Source organism: Passer montanus, unplaced genomic scaffold (genome assembly GCF_014805655.1).
Source record: "Passer montanus isolate IOZ18808 unplaced genomic scaffold, ASM1480565v1 scaffold76, whole genome shotgun sequence".
In the NCBI taxonomy this organism is placed as follows: Eukaryota; Metazoa; Chordata; class Aves; order Passeriformes; family Passeridae; genus Passer; species Passer montanus.
In genome coordinates, this window is record NW_024372813.1 from 2,188,029 (window position 1) to 2,207,534 (window position 19,506).

General features: G+C 51.5%; 1 protein-coding gene across 15 annotated transcripts in view; it reads right to left on the bottom strand.

Moving 5' to 3' along the window:
- Positions 1 to 19,506, bottom strand: part of ARHGEF9 (Cdc42 guanine nucleotide exchange factor 9) — a 194,728-nt gene that overhangs the window by 20,602 nt on the left and 154,620 nt on the right. For all 15 annotated transcript variants that reach the window (XM_039731058.1, XM_039731056.1, XM_039731055.1 and 12 more), the window contains 2 exons: positions 17,181 to 17,310; positions 9,314 to 9,445 (listed from right to left, as the gene is read on the bottom strand). In XM_039731058.1, the coding sequence (XP_039586992.1) occupies positions 9,314 to 9,445; positions 17,181 to 17,310 (262 nt within the window). The remainder of the gene's footprint in view (positions 1 to 9,313; positions 9,446 to 17,180; positions 17,311 to 19,506) is intronic.

Sequence of the window (19,506 nt, forward strand, 5' to 3'; positions counted from 1 at the left end):
GCCATCATGAGGAAAGCAAGGCTGAGCTTTATTGCAAAACCTGGACACTGGGATGGGCTCCCACAATGAATTATGCTCCTGTTGGAGTGGATTTAGACACCTCAGGAAGGATTGCACCTGTAAATCACTGTTCAGTAGCTCTTTGAGTCCTACTTGTCTTCTGTACTGCTTCTCCTGCTCTCTAATTTTCATCTCTAACTTTTGTCTGCCCCACTAGTCCAGAGCACAGCTCCTTGTGCCTGGCACTGCCTGTGGGAGAGGAAAGGTAAAATCCCTCTGGGTCAATTCCCACTGCCTGTGGGAGAGGAAAGGTCAGTTCTCTCTTTTTTCCAGGGGAAAAAGAACAGTAATGACAAAGAGGGCAATCTGCAGTCACCAGTGCAAAATGGCATCAGCAAAAGCCATTCAGGGGTTCAGCAGCACAGGGCACCCAAGGAGGAAACGAGCAACTGAGAGGACCTGGGCTGGTCCCAGAGCTTCATCCCATGTGTGCAGCACTCCAGAGCTCCATATTCCCCCACTGACTCCTGGGTGTGTGCTGTGCAGGGGTGGATGGGGAGGCCTCAGGCAAGGGTTTGGATTTGGGATGGTGCCTTTTCTCAGGAGCTGTGGTTTATCTGTGCTAGGTCACACTCGACTTCTCATGCGTAGAACAAATCATCCGTGAAGCACAAACGGGGAAAGAGCCATTTCCAGCCTGAGTCATTAGATCCCTCTCAGGAGCTGCCAGGACAGGAGATGCCAGCCACAGAATCATCCATTACAAGTTCCTCACTGCATATGTAGGTTATTGGTGCTCCCGTTTATCAAACCCTGCATATTCCAGTGCCAAAGGAGGCTCAGAATGACTCGGGGAGGAATTATGTGCTCTGAGGGCATGGATGCAGCCAGGCCCTGTGAGGGCAGCTCCTGGGGCTCCAGGTGAAATGACATTTGTGCCTCAGCCCTTCCCCATCTCTACCATGGGATAATGACATTTATTTATTGTACAGATAATGGGGAGCTCTCAGTGAGACACACACTGGAGGGCTCTCATGGTGGATCTCCAACAGCTCAAAGCTGTGTGGGAACAGCTCAGCATTTCCCATGCCTTGGGATCAGAGCTGACAGAGCCCAGGGAAGCAGAGGAGGCCTGTGGGCAGCACAGCACAGCCCTCCAGCCCTGAGAGGCACAGGGAGGAGGAGGTACAGGCAACTCTGTGGCTCTTCCAACAGGGATCATCACTCCATCCCCACCAGCTTTCCAGAGCATCAGCAGTGCCCTGGAGCCATGAGGAACGACATCCCTGTCCTGGGCCAGGGAGGGCACTGTCCTGCTCTGCCCTGGGCTGGGGTGGCCTCACCTCCAGTGCTGGGGCAGTTTTGGGCACCACAATATAAAAAAGACATTTAGCCATTGGAGAGCATCCAAAGGAGGCCACGAGGATGGGGAAGGCCCTGAGGGGCCTGGAGGAGCAGCTGAGGGCACTTGGTTTGTTCACTGAAGGAGACTGAGGGGAGACCTCAGTGAGGCCTTTGACATCGTCCCAAGGGGCAGCACAGGGCCAGCTCTGATCTCTTCACTTGTGACCAGTGACAGCACCCAGGGATGGCCTGGAGCTGTGCCAGGGCAGGTTTAGGCTGGATCTCAGGAAAGGTTCTGCCCCCAGAGGGTGCTGGCACTGCCCAGGCTCCCCAGGGAATGGGCACAGCCCTGAGGCTGCCAGAGCTCCAGGAGAGTTTGGACAGCGCTGCCAGGGCTGCCCAGGGATTGCTGGGGGGTCTGGGCAGGGATGAAAAGCAGCAATCCCTGCAGATCACCTCAGCAGAGGTGAGTGTCCCCAGTGTCCAGGGGAGAACAGGCAGCCAAGGATGAGGACACAGACCCACCCTGGCCAGCCCTGCCCCTGGGGAGCAGCTGCATGGAAAGGGTGATGGCCAGTGAACAGCTGGAATTAGGCAAAGACTAAGCCAGGGCTCACAGCAACTGCACCCAAACACCAGCTCATGCTTTGGGAAAGGCAGAGGTTGGGAAGAGGCTGAGCTGCCTTTTGCACTGAGTTGTGGCTGGGTCTCAGACCCCTCTGTGATTTCCCACCTGGGCACTGACTGCAGAGCAGAGGAGCACAGTTTCCCAGCGTACTCCTGAAATTTGTCCTGATTTTCCTGCTAGCCTGCTCTGTCTCTTCCCTCTGCCCAGCCTGCCGTGAGCAATGAGAGCATGGCACGCTGCCACTTTGCCATGTCTTTGGGTATCTTTAGTCATGAAGGCTTTCAACGTTCTTTGACTTTTAAAAAAAAGATTCCAAGCTTACATTTTTAAAGTCTAATTTACCTTACAGAGACCTTCTGACAAAAGCAGCCTAGCCTGCTTTCATGAACACCAAGGGGACAGTTTTCTGTAGCATTTGTACATTTAATTTAACCCTGCAGAGGCTGAGTGCTCAGATGGGACAGTAACAGTGACACATGGTGGAGCTCAGTGCAGACACCACAACAGGCCTCAGTCCAAACGAGGCCTAAAGCTCAATGAACCCTTTGGAGTGTTTTTGTCCTCAATATTCTTGATATCAGAAAATAAGTCCAAGCTCTGCTAAGAGTTTGGATGCCAGAGCCTGTGAGCTTTGCTCTGAGCCCTCAGACACAGCAGCAGGGCTGAGGGAAATGGGGTCTGCTCAGCCCAGCCAGGAATGAGCTGAAGGATGGATCCTATCAGGGACAGGGGGAAGCCACCACCACCTCCCCAAAACCCTCTCAGCCACTCCTTTCCCACCCCAAGCCTGCCAGGAGTGTCCCTGGGGAGCAGAGCTGCTGCTCTAGGTTTATGTAACTCCTCCTGCACGAGGGTAGCTGTGCAGGGAGGCCGGCACATCCCTGCCCAATTCTTCAGCACACCCCTGCCCAATTCTTCAGCACATCCCTGCCCAATTCCTCAGCACATCCCTGCCCAATTCTTCAGCACATCCCTGCCCAATTCTTCAGCACACCCCTGCCCAATTCTTCAGCACATCCCTGCCCAATTCCTCAGCACTGTCTGGCTCCTGAGAGGGGAGGAGACGTTGGACTCACCCTGGGCAGCTCTGTGGAGCTGCACTGTGCGATCCAAGGGGGGAGGGCTGGGGCTGAGGGAGTTTCTGTGGCAGTGCTATTCTCACTCCATGGATTCAGTGGAACAGCACTGCCATTCTGATGCCCTCTTCCCTCCTTGTTCCATCCCTTTGGCTGAAAAGCAGCCTGGCGAGGGCCTTTCCAAAGGACTGATGGCAGGAGGAGATGTGTAGGAATGGGCCCCTTGTTGACTGAGTGACCAAACTATACTTTGTCTCCTTAAAAAGGTAAAAAGCCCAGATCTTTCTCTCCTCAATTAGGTGAAAAGACACCTCATAGGAACTTGGGGACTTTACCTCAAACTTAAGGATAGCCAATTGGATAGGAGCCAAAAAGTCCTGCTTAAGCAATTTACTAGAAAAAGAAGAGAACAAAAGAACTAATTGCTTTTGTGAGGTGCTTTACCAGGAGCAAGAACCTCTTGCCCCTGGCTCAGCCTTTCTCTGTAAAGAGCTTTGTTATTTCGCCTTTTATTAAAACTTTTCTGTTTCTAATACTACCACAGGAGCCAACCTGGTGATTTTATGCCATCTGAGGTAGCTGAGCTATCTCAGGTGTGATACAGATCTCCAAGAGCTCCTAAGACCTGGCAGGAGGAGACCCCTGCATCAGAGATGGGAAACCTTGTGCAGCCACGTCACTGCTCTGCTGGCCTCCCCAGCTGCTCCCAGGGGCTTCACAAGGTGCTGATGAAAGGCTACAGCAGCAGGGGCAAGTTTTCAGCCCTGCAGGTTTGCCTGTGGGCCAAACTTACACCCACTGCAATTCCAGGAGGGGTAAGTGTGGCACAGAGTGTTTTGCAGTGTCCTGCAAATCTGTATGGTCACAGGAGGCTAAAAACAAAGCCTGGATGTGGCACTCGGTGCCAGGGTTTAGTGGAGGTGTTAGGGCATGGGCTGGACTAGATGATCTTTAAGGTCTCTTCCAGCACAGCCATTCTGTGAGTTCTGTCAATTCTGTAAACCTGATCCCTGCCCAGACAACCACACAGAGGTGGGGAACTCCAAATTCAGCCCTTTCTGGATTTTAGCACTCCTCCTGCTGGCTCCTCCAGTCCCTCTCTGGGGGAGCAGGGACCAGAGCCTGCTCTTCCCTCTCTGCTCCCCCAAGGCAGAGGAAGGGCAGCAGGTCCAGGTCAGCATGAGCCCCCTGTGGCACTGTGACATGAGGCCCTGTGGCACTGTGACATGAGGCCCTGGGACACCGTGTCATGGGCCCCTGTGACACTGCTCAGGGCATGTCACCTGCACAGCCCTGCAAAGGCTCACTGAACATTCCATGCTGTGGGACCATTCACAGGAATGTTTTCTTCCCTGGAGTACCCCTGCCTGAAAGCTGCAGTGCTGTTTCATAATTGGTTTTAACTGCTGGACTTGCCTTCCTTGGCTGTCTGCTGGCCAAGGGACTGCTGAAGCATCTCCAAATTCCCTTCCATGCCCTGTGGTCCCACAGAAACCTCCTGCCTGCAGACAGCACCAGCTGGGCAAGAGCACAGGGGTCTGCCAGCAGGGCTGGGGCAACCCTGCTCTCTAAAAACGTCATTTCACACTTTGTGACCAAGGCACTGTGCTCTCTTTGGTCATCTCCCTGCCCACCTCATGGAATCGTGGAATGTCCTGGGTTGGAAGGGACCCACAAGGATCCTCAGAGCCCAACTCCGGGCCCTGCACAGGACACCCCAGGAATCACCCCAGCTCCAGCAGCAGGCTCTGCCTGTCAGGGCAGCACTGAGTCTCTCCTGAGCTGCTGCAGCCCAGCCTGACCCATTTCCCCACCTGCTGCAGGCTGGGCCCAGGCCTGACCCAAAACATGGCATTTTGTGGAGATCTGTATTACTGGGAGACAAAGAGTAGAGCTGGGAGGTGCTGATGAAGTAAAAAACCCACTTAAAGTAATAAGAACTGTCCCAGGGCTGCTGTGTGTTTGCAAACAAGATTTTTGGCTGCTCCCACAGGCCCTCTTTAGCCTGAAATAAAAGCAGGGCCATTGTTTTGGTACAAAGATCACCTCGGTGCTTCCAACAGAAGCTACATGGGAGCTAAACCTTCCTCTGAAAGGACTCAGAAATGTCTCTTTTATCTTCCCATTTGGAAACCTGGACTGCAATGGAGTCTGACAGGATTATTTTATTTACTCCATCTCCTGTAGCACCGCTATTTCTGGCTGGCTGTCTGGCTACTGCTATTAAACTGGTCTCATTTTGCTTCCCATCCAACCTGCTTTGCTCAGGCAGCTCAAGGGAAGACAGCAACAGCAATAAACCACAAGCTGGAGCTTGCATTGCCTCCTGATTACAAGAGACACATAAAAAGCACAAATGAAAACTAAATGTGTTTCATGCAGTCACTGATCTTTCTGCGCTGTCAGAAAACACTAAACACGGGGCCCCATCAAGGACTGCTCAGCTATTGGTGAAAGAAAAGTGGAATTTAGAGCAGTAACTCTGTTAACCCTTCCTACTTCACACTGTCATCCCCAGCCTCATGCCATAGTGCCCTGGAGCCCATTGGGGGAATTCAAATTATTACCCAGAACAGAAAAAAGAAGATCCTCATCTGCTAAGAACCTCGAGCATCCCCAAAGTGACCATAATTAATGCTGTGTGTCACAGGCCTGGATATTAAGTACCATGATTTGCAAATCTAAAGCATCTCGTTGTCAAACTCTCTCAACTTCAGGGTGATAAGGAAAGTGGACCCTGTGCCTTTAAGGCAATATCTTTTAGTGTTACCATCATCCAGGATTGCCTTCATTCCTTGGTAATTATGGCCAGCATCCCAAAATAGGCATTTTGTCCTGATTATACACATATGGCAAGGCACACTGAGGCACTGCTTGTTCCTGCCCAGCCTATTCCCTTCTGCCTTCCCATCAGGGGTTCTGAAGTAGGGTCTCCAAGCAGCTCTTTGGAAAAGGCACCACCTTGTCCTCATGCCCACGGCAGTGCCCCAGCCTGTGCTTCAGGAAACCTTCACTGGGAGAGCTTCACATCGATCCAACAGCTGAAAGTTACCTGGCTTTGCAAGGAAAACCTGGATCCTGAGCTCTCCCAGTGGCTCTGGATCAGGAACAGCTACATCCAAACTGGTGTTTCAGCATTCAGTTTGTGGAACCCTGGAATAGCTGACAAGGCCATTTCACCTGATCAAACTCCTCACAGCCTGGCACCAGGAAAGCATTCAGTGGTGGTGTTAGGAAGTGACCACTACTGGCTCTGGTGGCAAAACCTAAGCCAAAGAGACTTATCTGTAAAGCTTGGGAACTATTTTTGTGAAAATTATCCCACACAAGTTGCTCTGCAAGGTGTTTGCCAGCAGGAAGAGGTGCCTGCCACAGCGTCAGCTTCTCCACTTGCTGCAGCCCTTGGAAACCTCAGTGCAGCTTTCCTGCTTGGAAGGAAGGCTTCAGTACACCCACAGCGGTGGAAATAACATCTGCCAAGCACATCTGAGTGCAGCCTGGGTGATCACTCACTTCCCAAGCCAGGTCTCTGTCTGAAGGCTGCTCATGGAAATGCATTCAGGAATTCCCAGTCTTGCAGCAGGTGTCAAAAGCAGGCAACAGCCAGGTGATAATGTCAGGAATGACCTCCCTGAGAGTTATTCTCCCTCACAGAAATGCCCTGGCCAGGCGTCCAACAAAAAAAAGCCCTGAAACCTTGCAACGTTTTCAGACACCAAGAGAAAGGGGTGGCAAAGCCTCTGGAGAGGAGGACCTGAGCAGAGCAGATGGGCTTTGTCTGGAAATGTGTTACCTGCTGCTGAAAGCAGGCAGCTGGACACTGGAAATACCTGCACAGCCAACAGTGTTCCTCACCCAGGGAACACTGGATGGGCCAGCAGGGAGAACCCTCATCTCCCACTGCATGGACTGTGAGCAGGAACCTGCAGGGTGAGCCCACAGGGGAAAAGGTTTGGAGACAATGGAGCTCACAATGGAACTCCTGTATCACCTCTCCAACCACAGGACACACCTGAGTTACCAGGGGATGCAAACACCTTCACAGGTCAGGAGGAGAGGAGGATGTGCAGGTAACTGCAGTGAAGATCTGGAGAGAGGGATCCTGTCTGAAATGTGTGGTTGCCTTCTAAACCACTCAGAATACCTCCCATGCCTTCATCAAACTGAAGCAGCTGTGATATATCTAAATAAGGAATTAGCTCCTTATTTCTATTAAAAATCTCTTTAGGCCAACACAATATAAAAAACACCATAATAATTTTTTAAAAGTATTTTCTTATAGACTGTGTCATGATGAGGGATGTATGATACCTATTAATTTATTACACCTGAAGAAAACCCACAAATGCAGATTTTCTGAAGATTCACTGAGATGTGCCATCCTAAGTAGTTCCAAAGCTGCTCTCAGCAGTGTGTGGATCATATTCCATCAATTTTAGAGCAGGGGGTAAGGAAGGCTGGCCCCAGCTTCCCAAACCTCGAGGTAAATGGTGCCTCCCTGAGGGCCCCCAGCCCTGAAGCAGAGCTGATCCTGTCTCTTGGGATCTGTCAGGGGGGTCAAGACAGCACAGACTACACACCACCCACATTTATTTTATACATGGGTTGTGTGGTCCCAAAATGGAGCTAAAACTCCTCTGAACTCCAAACTTGGACACTCATTCTGAATAAAGTGTAATCAGGATGGGAGAGCCCAGCTGGAGCCTCACCTCCCCTCCTACCCCAAGGCTGAAAAGCAGCAGCTGCAGTTTGATGCAGAACTGCAGTGGGGCGAGCCCTGTGCCCACAGGCCACCAGAGGGGTGTCCCCTGTGCCCTGTCACCCCAGGGCTGGGTGGGCACACACTGCCACAAGGCCCTGGCAGGTCCTGACACGGAGCCAGTGGTGCTGCCAGGAAGGCCCAGACCCCCTCACAACCCCCAGGGGCTTCCATGCAGCACCTCACACCCCCCGAAATGCCTTTTCCATGCAGGAGGGAGGAGGACAGTGGAACACTGGCACTGGCTGAACTCGGGTGAGCCCTGCAGGCCCCAGCTGTGAACTGCTGACCACTCTCCACTCGTGCTGATGACCACAGCAATCCCAGCCGGATTTTCCCAGAGTTAAGGGAATGCTCAATACTTCTCTGGACCAGACCCAGTGCAAGCCAGGCTGGGCGCTGCCTTCTGAACTGGAAATTCAGGGTCACAGTCAAAGAGCAGGAGGTCAGCACTAAGGAAATCAGCTCTCCAGGCTCACTGCAGCTCTCACTGCTGCTCTGGCTGCTCCTGCACGGGGCTGGGCCAGGAGGGAAAGGCACAGAACGAGGGGGGAAAGCAAGCACAGGCATTCCAGAAGGCAGAACTTCAGTCAGCCATGACTCAGGAGGAGAGAGTGCCACCCACTGCAGTGCCCGGGCCGCGGAGGGGGCAGTGATGCCACGCTGAGTCAGGAGCCACCCACGCCCTTCCCATGGTGCCAGGGCCTCCTCAGGGTGCCAGGCTCAGCCTGTCCTGAGCCCAGAAGCTGTGACAGGAACAGCCCTGTGCTGTCCCAGGGACAGCTCCCTGCACAGTTCCGTGTGGCTGCAGGGAGTGACAGCAAATCCTGACCTGTCACAGCCAGCACTGAGGAGCTCTGTCCCTTCCTGTCACACAGGCATGGTGGCAGTGAGCTGGGGTCACCTCAGTGGGACAGCAGAGCTGCTGCTGGACAGAGTTTCTGTGGATCACAGCTCACCTGCTGCTGTGAACACCACAGCACACCAGCACCAGCATCCTGCACTGCCCTCCCTCCTTCCCCACGGGCTCCTCCAGGGAGGGGCTCTGTAAAAACCCTGCACAGCAGAGACAGGAGGATGAGGCTTGAAAAGCCTCTCCCCGAGCACCAGCACAGACACCCAGCACAGCCTGGCTGCTGCTCATCACCATCTCAATGCAGCAATTGGGCTGTCAGCCCCAGTGCCAGGTTTTGTAGTTCATACAGGAATTGCAGGGCTATCTAATCCCAGATCATACACTGCAGCCAAAACCTAAAACGAGAAGGGAGGCAACGAGCCAAACCAGGGGCACATGAGATAAAGGCATGAAAAGAGCAAGTGGAGGCTGGATTTGCTATGAGCACAAAAATCCCTCTATCAGAGAGCTCCCCACCCCGAGCATGTGGATTGTCCTTCCTCAGGGCTCTCCACATCCTCTTCTGCACGTGCAGCCAACAGCCACCGTGCCCTGAAAACCACTTTGGACTGGCAAGCCTGCCCACAGCATGCCCTTAGCTGTGTCCTTACCTTCTTGCAGAGAACCATCTGGTGATCAAAGAGAAAGAAAACTCGCTGCTGGTTCCGTCCATAAGGCTGGTAAATCCAGGACATCTCTCCCGTGTAGATCAGCTCCGAGCTGCGGTCCAAGATATCATCTCCCTGGAGGGCACAGGGAACCAGCCTGAGTCAACTGCACTGACAAGCTTTTTGCATGACGGGCAGAGTAAGATTTTGGCCCTTCTGCAGCTCTCCAAGCCACCCCATCTGAGCTCAGACCAGAAACTGGGACAAGGGATAATTCTGAAGGAAGGGGAATAAATGAATGAGGTGTGGATGCTTGAAACATGGTTACCACAGCTCACACTGCAATGGGAAAAGAGCTGGCCCAGACACTGCCCCCACTCCCCTCTCCAGGTAGTCCTAGACCCTTGGATCTTGCTGCAGCTGCTGGTGGCACCAGGAAAACAAAGCCCCTTCCTCCTGCTCACCCCAGAGGCACTTTGAATTCAGGGCACCAAACTCCCTGCATGCCTTCTCTAGGAGAGAATCCTAAAGCACTTTTCCTGAAATCTCCAGCCAGCTACAAAAGCCTGGGACACACTGGGGCAGCAGTTCCCCATCTCTGAGGCTGCCAGAACTCAGCCCTCTGGATTGCTGCCTCTCTTCTCACTCATCCAGGCACTGCCAGTCCCTTCTCCCACAGCTCATTAGAGCTCCCCACTTCCAAAATCCTGTCAGGACCACCCTGCCTCCTGTGGCAGCCCTGGCCCCCCCCGGCTGGCCAGGCCTCCCTGCAGGCTGCCAGAGTGCCCTCACCCTTCCCTGCCTCCGGCTAACGCTTGTTTTCCTCTCCCGAGTTTTTTTTAAGGATTCATGAGCAGATGGTCTTGAAAACACAGTGCTCTCTCTCCCACTCTCTGAGAGAACAAATGCAGTCACCCTCCACTAATTGGAATGAGCTGGACTTTTTAAAAAGTTAATTAAAATCTATTTATTAAAAATGGGTGAATTCACCACCACCTGCCCTGTGGGCATCTCGGTGGAGCACGGCGGAAGGAGGCGGGATGGCTCCAGCTGAAAGGTAAGGCAGCATTCAGGAGCAGCACTCAGGAGCAGCACTCAGGAGCAAGACAGAGAAGAGGTTTTTTTTCTTTTTGGCTGTGAACTTCTGCAGTTCTGGCTTTGATGCCAAGCTGGAACTGATTTCTGGGACGAGAGCATCCCAAAAATCCCAGCAAACAGCTTGTCGAGGTTCAGCCAGCTATGGGGGGCATCTAGCTAGACACACACTTCTGGTGCTGCTCGCACTTGCAGGTGCCAAGGCAGCCAGGAGTTCCCCCCCTTCCTGGTTCCGTGGTGAGGATTTCAAACTGCTGCTCAGGTAAATGTGTAATTAACCTCTCAGCATTGATTGGGAGCGACCGCCTGTGTCCCCGGGCCCTGTGACAGCAGCAGCTTCATTAAGTCACTGCATCACCAAGCTGCAGCACAGACTTCCAAATGGCCTTAGCCAGGGCTTTATCCACCTCCCTGCCTCCCTCCCGTGCCTCTGCTGTCCCAGGGGCTAACGAGGGATGACTTCCCAGGGACACAGAGGGTCAGTGCCCACAGGGATGGGCTGTGATCCCCCAGCGCTCAGCAGGCTCCCACTTCAGCCTGGCCAGAGCCCAGGGAGCCAGCGCTGCTGCCACAGCTCAGGGGACACGAGCCCCAGAAGAAGAAGCCTCTGAAGAAAACACACCAGCCCCAGAAACTGTGAGATTTCCTGGCTACACATGAGCTCACATGAAGAAAATTCCCACAAGCCTATGGATGGGAGCTTTAGGAGAGGGGGCGAGCTTAGGAGAGGCTGGCTGCTAAAAATAGAAAGTCAGCTTTGTCTTTTACTCCTGTGGTAGCATCTGAAGCCTGAGGACACACAGAGGGCTCTGTAAACACTTCTACTTGATTAGCTGAATCCAAACTGTGTAGTCCCTGCAAGCAACATAACCCAAAGACATCCAGATCTGAAATGATGGGATTTGTATTGCATTTCTTATGTGGGGAAAACAATTTCTATATCCAGTGTCTAGGCCAGAAATAGCTGATTTCCCACTTGGGGTGAGCAAATTGGGAAATACAGATTGCAAAGAGCTTGGGACTGGCACGTGGCTGTCAGGAGCAGTGTGCCCATGGTCCTGCCCTGCTCCTCCAGCCTGGGCTGCTGTGCCAGTTCCCACAGTAGAGCCTCAGGGCACAACCTCTGAACCTCCAAAGGCTTTTCTTGTCCTGACACAGTTGTACCTCTCTGAAGAGCACAAATTGTCTTCTCCTGGTCCCCACTGAGGGGCTCAGGGGGCAGTTGCAGGGTGGGGGCAAAGAAGGACATTGGCACCCCCAGCACACCTCGATCCCTGCTCCAGGCAGACTTCCCCAAATGTCTGTCCCAGTCCCATGCCTCCAAATCTGTACCAGGAAAAAATTTCCTTTTTCTTCTCCATTTTTTCCAACTCCCACAGAGGCTGGATCATCTGTATCCTTCTGTAAGTTAAGGCAAACCCTGCTGAAAAAGGAAGAGGCTGAACTTCTAGTTGCTCTGAACTGACAGACGTTCAGCAGAGCACAGCAGCAGAGTGGCCAAGAGAAGCCCTGACTCCTGATGCCTTTTCCAACCTGACTTTTGTCCCATAAGCCTCCAAGAAACCCCTCAGCCCTCCCCAGATGCATCCAGGGTTTTCAGTGCTCATCCTGCAGCACCCAGAGGGCAGCCAAGGAAAGCTGACTCCTCTCTCCATGCCAGGCACAGCCCCAGTCCCTGTGGGCAGCAATGGGAGCAGAAGGCCCCAGCTCTGGGCTGGATGTGAGCTCCCTCGAGCCCTCAGTGACACACTGAGTCTCCAGGCCACTCCTGCCTGTGACAGCTCAGGGTCAGCTCTGCTGCTGCTGCTGCCTGGGAGGATGTGGATGCCCAGCTCCCCACTGACCCTGCTCTGTGATGGGCAGCTGGCAGGAACCACAGAGCTTTAAAAGTGTCATGAAATAAATGGGAGCACCAGGGTAGCAAGGCAGGGCTGGCACTGAGAGCTGCTGCCCCTCCCAGACACCTCCCTGGGCTTGGGAATGCCCAGAGCCCACCGGAGCTGCCCCTGCCCCCAGCCCAGCCCTGTGCTGGCCCTGCTGGGCACCAGGAGGGCATTTGTGCCCTTTCCAGCTCCCAGGGAGCCAGCAGGGCTCTCTCGTGCCTGACACTGCTGTTCTGCAATTAGAGACTGACAGGCTGATTAGCACCCGGGGCTACGCTGAGATCACAAAAAGGAACGCCAGCGAAATGCTGTCCTTTTCACCAAGCTCATTTTGATACCTTCTGTTGCTGGGGGGAACAAAACAAAAGAAGGAGGAAAAAGAAGGCTCCAGTTCAGTCCCTGTTGTGGTTTTTTTCCAGGAGAATTTCTCATCAGGCTGTCCTCACTTTGGTGGTTCCAGGCAGCTTTCTTTCGTGGCACTCTGGGATTCACTAACGCAGTATCAGGCTGAGGCCAGTGATTATAGATTACATAATTAAGGGCAGCAAGTCTTGATTTAAAGGACCCGTAAATAACAGGAATGAGAAAAAATTTAAAAGGACAATGCTCATTAAATTTCTCAAATTTATATATATTTCTCTCTTCAAGGAAATTTAATATCCTTGAAAGCTGCCATAGTGGCAACCCATGGGAATCTTTGGTAGAAATATCTAAATATCTACACAAACCAAAGTAATCTGTTTAAATAGCAAGTTCAAATCCATCCAGGCTGATGAGCAAGGCTCTGTCCTCTGCCAAACCTGGTTAACTGTCCCCTGTTGGACCAGGAACCTCCACAGACCTCCTCCCTCCTCTGAGAAAAACCTGGGCTGAAAGGGAGGAAAGTGCTGCTGGAGAGCTGGAGAGGGAGCCTGAACTGCTGCAGTGATTGCTGCTTCATTTTGTTTTGATGCAGTTCAAGAGCTGTGTGAAAAGGCATAAAATTGAGCAATTCCAGGTGTGCTGAGGCACAGACCTGCTCTCCATCCCCACATCATCCATACAGGGCACTCAGGGAGGCTGTGCTGAGCCCTGCCCATGGGAACACAGCCCAGATCCTGCCCAGGAGCAGAGCCCAGCAAGCTGGGCACAGTGGCACAGGTGGCACAGGGCTCCTCAGGCTCACAGGATCCATCTGTGGGGCAGGAGAGAGGGACCAGGAGCAGAGGGGAAGGCAGGGATGTGCCTCTGAGGGGTGTAAACACAGCCCTGGGGCTGGCAAGGACTTGGAAATGATGATGGGCTTTGTGGCAAACTCTTTAAATTCTGCTCTCTGTGTGTGTGGAGCTATTCCCACCAAGCTTTGAGGGCTGGAGCTCCCTCAGAGGGCAGGAACAGGGAAGGGAGAGAGCAGCAAAGGCTGCCCAGGACGCTCTGGCTGCCCCCTTTGAAGGCAGCTCTGTGTGGTGGCTTGCCTTGCTGCCTTTAAATGTCACTGCTCTGATCTGAGGGTGTGTCACTGAGCAAGGGGACGATGCTGAGCAGGGGAAATGGAGCTGGAACATCAGGGAACCCTTCAGAACTGAAAGGCACTGAAAGGGCACGCTGGGAGGTGGTGGAAGCCCCAAATTCTGAGCCATTACCAACTGAAAGGACTGGAGGACTGGTGTGGGCAGCACCTCTCTGGGTCTGTTTATATGCTGGGAATTCAGGTTACAAAATAAATAAGTGAGTCACACGTGGCAGCAGACCAAGGCAGGCTTCTCAGTCAAGCCCACATTGCCACAAATTACACAGGAACTCATCTCAGAGTCACTGGGATTATTCCTGATTTACAGCAGCCAGTGAGATCAGAATCTTCCCTTACAATTCTGCTCAGTCATTACTTGTCTGAAGATGCCAAAGCTGCCAAGAATTCCTTAAGGCTTCAGGCCTGGCTGTCCCCCGTGCCAGGTCACCCTTTCCTGGTCCCACTGGCAATTTTAACAATCAGATCCTGCTTGCAGGATTTCTTGGAGAGAACCTCTGGCTTTGCTTAACTCAAGGATATTTGCAGTTTTCAAATACTCACCCTGAAATTCACCACTATGGGCCACACATGTGACAGATTTTTATCCCATGGAGGGATAAAAATTATTCCTAAAAAATAAGATTCAGTAAAACCCCTCTGCTTAAAGCAGCTTGGACACACCCTTACTTTTCCTATTTGTTTTAGGATCAGCATTCCCAACAACACCTCTCCTTGCAAGAAACTGTGCACCCATTTTATATATAAAGAACATTTCAGATATTCCCTCACTAGGTATTTTTTATTTGGTTGGAAATTTTTCCTTCTTCTTTAAAAAATCTTTTCCCACCATCTCCTGACAAAACATGGGTAAATTTAGAAATGAAAACACAACTTCAGAGCACAGAATCAGCATCATCAGTCTCAAGATGCTAAGGAAAACCAGACATTCTTCCAAATGAAATATCTCCACGTGCTGCAACATTCAGCCACTGAAATCATTCCTGAAGTGCCGACGCAGGGGGAATTTGGGATTAGCTCTATCTTGTGCCCTGCCTGCATTTTGGGTGGAAAAAGACTGAACTGGTAATTTTTTACACCTGGTTTCTGTTTTCCTGGGGTCAGTGCTGTTTCCAGGGGGTCTCAGGAAGGCTGTGCCTGTGCTCTGGAGCCACTGGGATGGACAGAACAGGTACAGAAAGATTAGAGCAGGAGCAGGGCCAGGAAAGCTGGGAATTACAGCTGGGGGCTCCTCTCTCTGCTCAGGGAACTTCACACAGGCTGGACAGGCCTTGTGGCAGCACAGCACTGACAGCATCTCCTCAAAGCAGAACTGTCCTTCCCCACAGTCTGGAGAGGCTGGGGACACACCAGGAGGTCCCTGCTGTACCCCAAAACTGCACAGGAGACAAAGCTCTGAGCCCTCCATGTCCTGGGGACATCCCTGCAGCCTCCCAGTGGGATTTGGGGTCTGCAGTGCCTAAGGAACACCTGCACACATCTCAGCACATCCAAGCACTTCCCAAAGATCCAATCTTTTCATTTCTCCCACTCTCTTCCTGCATTACACTGTGCCTCACTCCTGGGTATTTTGGGTTTCTGTGCATCCTTCTGGCTGTTCCATGGACAGCTGTGCAGTGGGGGCTGGATCTGGTGATTCAGAACTGCTTTAGAGGGAAGAATCAAGCAGTGAAATCCTCTGCTGGGTCCACCTCTCACACTCTACTTTCTCATCAAAACTCTGTGACTCTTCTTGATCTGAAATCCAGAATAAAAAGGGCAAGGAAGGCGTTTTCCTTTGACCAGGAGCTGTGTTCCCATGGGATTTCTGAGTGCACCAGCAGCAGGCTTTGCTATGTTATGAGAAGCTGAAGAATGTTGCTGCAATAATGTGCTCAAAATCTGGAATAGCTGAAAAAAGCCTGGAAGAATAATTTGGCAAGTGCCTGAGGATGGGATGGAGATAAAGAATGGGTACTGCTAAGCAGGAATGAATTATCAAGGACAGGGCTAAATAAAAATGAATTATCAACTGAGCTAATGGAAGAGAAAAAGCAACTGCTATTCCATAGATCCTGTGTGGAGGTCACCTTGGCTTCCCTCTCACACATGAATATTCACTGGCTTGGAATGGATCTGTCCTTAATCAAGATTTATTTACAGTGAGGGTCTGGGAGCTCCTCACAAATGACCCCCATTAGCTCATCCCATGGCACACTCCAGGGCTGAGCAGGGAGCTGATGGTCCTGTGCCTCCTGCAGAGCAGTTTCCTCATTCTGGAAATGAGTCTGCGTGGCAGTGAGAGATGTTCCTGAGCAGTAAAACAATCAGACACATTGTCTGTGCTCTCTGCTCTCCCAGCCAGCCACAATCCCAGCTCTGATTGCTGCATTTATGGGTTTTATTGTGTGTTTTATCACCAGATGCAGGGTGATAAACCTCCATCCTCCATCACAGCAATGAAACTAGTTCAGCCAAGGAGGACACAGGTGATGCACCTGTATTTCTCTCTCTCTCCTCCCAGCCTTCGCAGATCTTTGCCAGAAATAAAATAATTAAAGGATGAACGCCTCTTTCCCATACACTCATTTCCACAGTATGATCCCCATGACTGGAATGTGGAGTTATTTCAGACTTCACAAGTGAGGAAGCAGAAAGGCTGCTCCATCACTCTGATTATCTCCTTGCTGAACACATGGGCTGATGACAACAGCGAGAGGATTTACAAAAACGTTTGTCCTCAATCTGCTGCAAAACCCTATTTATGGATTACTTCCATACAATGATTTTTAAAAAATCAGGGACGAAAAGAAAGGGAGAACATAATTTTAGTATGGCTTTTCTTCCAAACACATGGCAGAAATGTAGAGACTGAAGGCCTGCTGGTGAGGAATCCTTCTGCTGACTCTGCCTTCCCTGTGCCTCTCAGCTCCTTAATTACACCATCACTACACACAGGGCTGGTTCAGAAATATCTTTAAGTGGGATGTCATTTATAAAATGCAAATAACATCTCTAACTCCAGTTTAACAGTTTGGCTTCCAGTCATAAAGCAATCACCAGAAGGATTTTCTCCATTTTCTTAACCTCTTGCAATTTCCAGGGCTTTTTCCTACGTCTTTCCCTCCCTCCTCCCCAGTGACACAGCACAGAGGCAGAATGCACGTGGGGTTTGCTCCAAGTCTCACCTACTACCAGCACTGCAACCACAGAAGTCACTCCAGGTTGCTAGTGATGAAATTGGAACTGGGTTTTCTTTAGCACACCATTAATGTTTAAGCACCACCCTGAAGTCACAACTGTGCCTTCACCACCCCAGGCTTCATCCTGAACTGTGGGAAACGAACTACAGGGTCTTAGATAAGCCAAGAACAGCGTGGACTTTGCCAGGCCAGGCTCACTGTACCTCCCAGTCCAGGACAGAGGCCTGCCACTGAGCGATCTTGTCGATGTTCTCCAGCCTCCGCTTGCGCTCGTTGATCTGGAGCGTGACGTTCCTCATGACGGCGAGGGCAGCGGCCACGTACCTGTAGTCACTGCACACAGAGGGAGGGAAAGGCCATCAAAGGCAGCACGACATGCCCAGGAGTCTGTCACAACCTCTCCAGCCCACAGGGACGCGGGCAGGGGTGACCCCTCAGTGCTACAATGGGATTTTTCATCTGGATTGTCTGGAGCAGCGCGATGGAAACTGGAGCTGGGAGCCCAGTCTGGCCTCTACCAGCCCAGCACTGGTGAGCCCTTTACAGCCTCAAGGAGCCCAGCTGAAGAGCATTCTAAAGAAAGGCTGAGCACTTTTACAGCCTTTGGACCTGGATTTTTGTGGTTTTAAAATGAACATTTAGTAAACGGTTCACTTAGACAAAGGCCAGAGCACCTTCCAAGCCACTCCCAGAGCAGTCACCCCATGGAATTCACTCTCACTGCAGATTTCAGGTGAGCAAATCAAGCAACTCTTTTTTTTTACCCTGCATGGCCCTGTGAGTGCAGTAACACAGAGTGAGAACAGGCTCCTGCCAGGGCCACTGAGGATGATGATCAGTCTTTTCAAAAAGTGATGCTGAAATCAATGCCATTGATTCCTTGCCCTGTGCCTGCTTTTCCATTCCAAGGAGCTGTACCGTTCATTTCCATTGGGAAGACAGGCAAGGCCAGCTGCCACAACACCACCACAATGTATTATTAACTTAAGGGCTGCTATTGATTGCTGACTAATGAGAAAAACTGCCATCTTGGGCAGCTGCAGGGGGAATGGCTTTATTGATTATTGCTAAGGATTGTGCTGGTGACAGCTAAAAGAGGGGTGAATACTGGGAATTAGATCTCCTCTCCATGTGTTCCCAACAGGATAAATACTAAGAAACACACTGTGATATACAAAAAATAGTATTTGCTCTTTTGGCATCCTTGCTCAGATGAAATCTTGAGCTGAGTTTTCATTTTTTCTTAAATTCTTATGTCAAAATTCTAGGTGTGGTTAAAAGCAATGCCACAAATTCCAAGAGAGCAGGACTGGGCCTTCAGCAAAATAAAGGAAAATAGAGGATGGGCTGCCTGATATAACCATCACAGGGAGGTCTGGGTGGGGAGGGACCTTAAAGCCCATCCAGCTCCACTGCCTGCCATGGGCAGGAACACCTTCCAATGTCCCAGGCTGCTCCAAGTCCCATCCAACCCCACCTTGGACACTTCCAGGGATGGAAGGGATCGTGCTACACAATGAAGAAATTCGTGTGCCTCCCTTTGTGTGAGCATCTGTGTGAAGGAGTGTTGGTTGTGTCAGGCAGGAAAGGAGAGGTGCCAGGGGGACATCAGGATGACCTGGTGACCTGGGGAACATCCATGAGGGAAACAGGGAAGTCCCTACAGCCAGGAAGGATCTGGAGAGGCAGGGAGAGGTCACCAATGATCTCCCAGCAGTGATGCTCATGCTCAGCAGGGAGGGCACTCCCTGGCAGAGTCTCCTCATGTAAAACTGTTCTACATTCCCAACTCCAGCTCTCTTCTGCTCTGGGAATGCTCAGGATTCCAGCAAGCTGCACTTAGGACCTTCCTATATTTAATTAATATTAAGCTGGAGTAGATCTTTGAGGTGAACAGATGTGGCTTTGTGAAAAATTCAAAGGAACCAGGCTGCAGACAGGCAGGGAGGGAGTGAGGCAGGCTCTGAGCTCACCTCCATTCTGCCTCCATGCAGAGTGGGACGGTGCCAGCCCTTCATCTTGGGAATGCTAATTCCCTAATTCCAGGGAGAAAACCCCAGCAATGTTTTCCTGTCACGCTGTAATGAAGAAAAGGCTCAGGACTAAACTTTTTGGGCTCCCAGCCCATGTCTGTGGCAGAGCTGGCAAAAACTTAGAAGGAAAAAACAACAGGAGCAGAGCATTTGGCCAGGAGGTAATAACAGGATCCCATTAACCATGAGATGAAGGTAAATAAATGGTTTGTCAATTCTATTGAGGCTACAGTGGCCACTTCCCAGTGCTCCATCAGAATCCAAGTCTAGATCCTTGCCAAGCATCACGTGCTACCTCTGGGGAGTGTGGTCTGGATTCTGGTTTCAGCATTGTCCTGACCTGGTGCAGGGAAAATCCACAGCTCTGCAGGGGTGGTGGCAGTGAAAAGGAAGGAAAAAAGAAAAAGAGGATTGTGTTCCTCTGTCAGATGAAGCTCACATCCCTGCTTTCCCTGGCAGTCCTGTGTTTTCCCATGTTTTGCCTCACTCCAGGGCT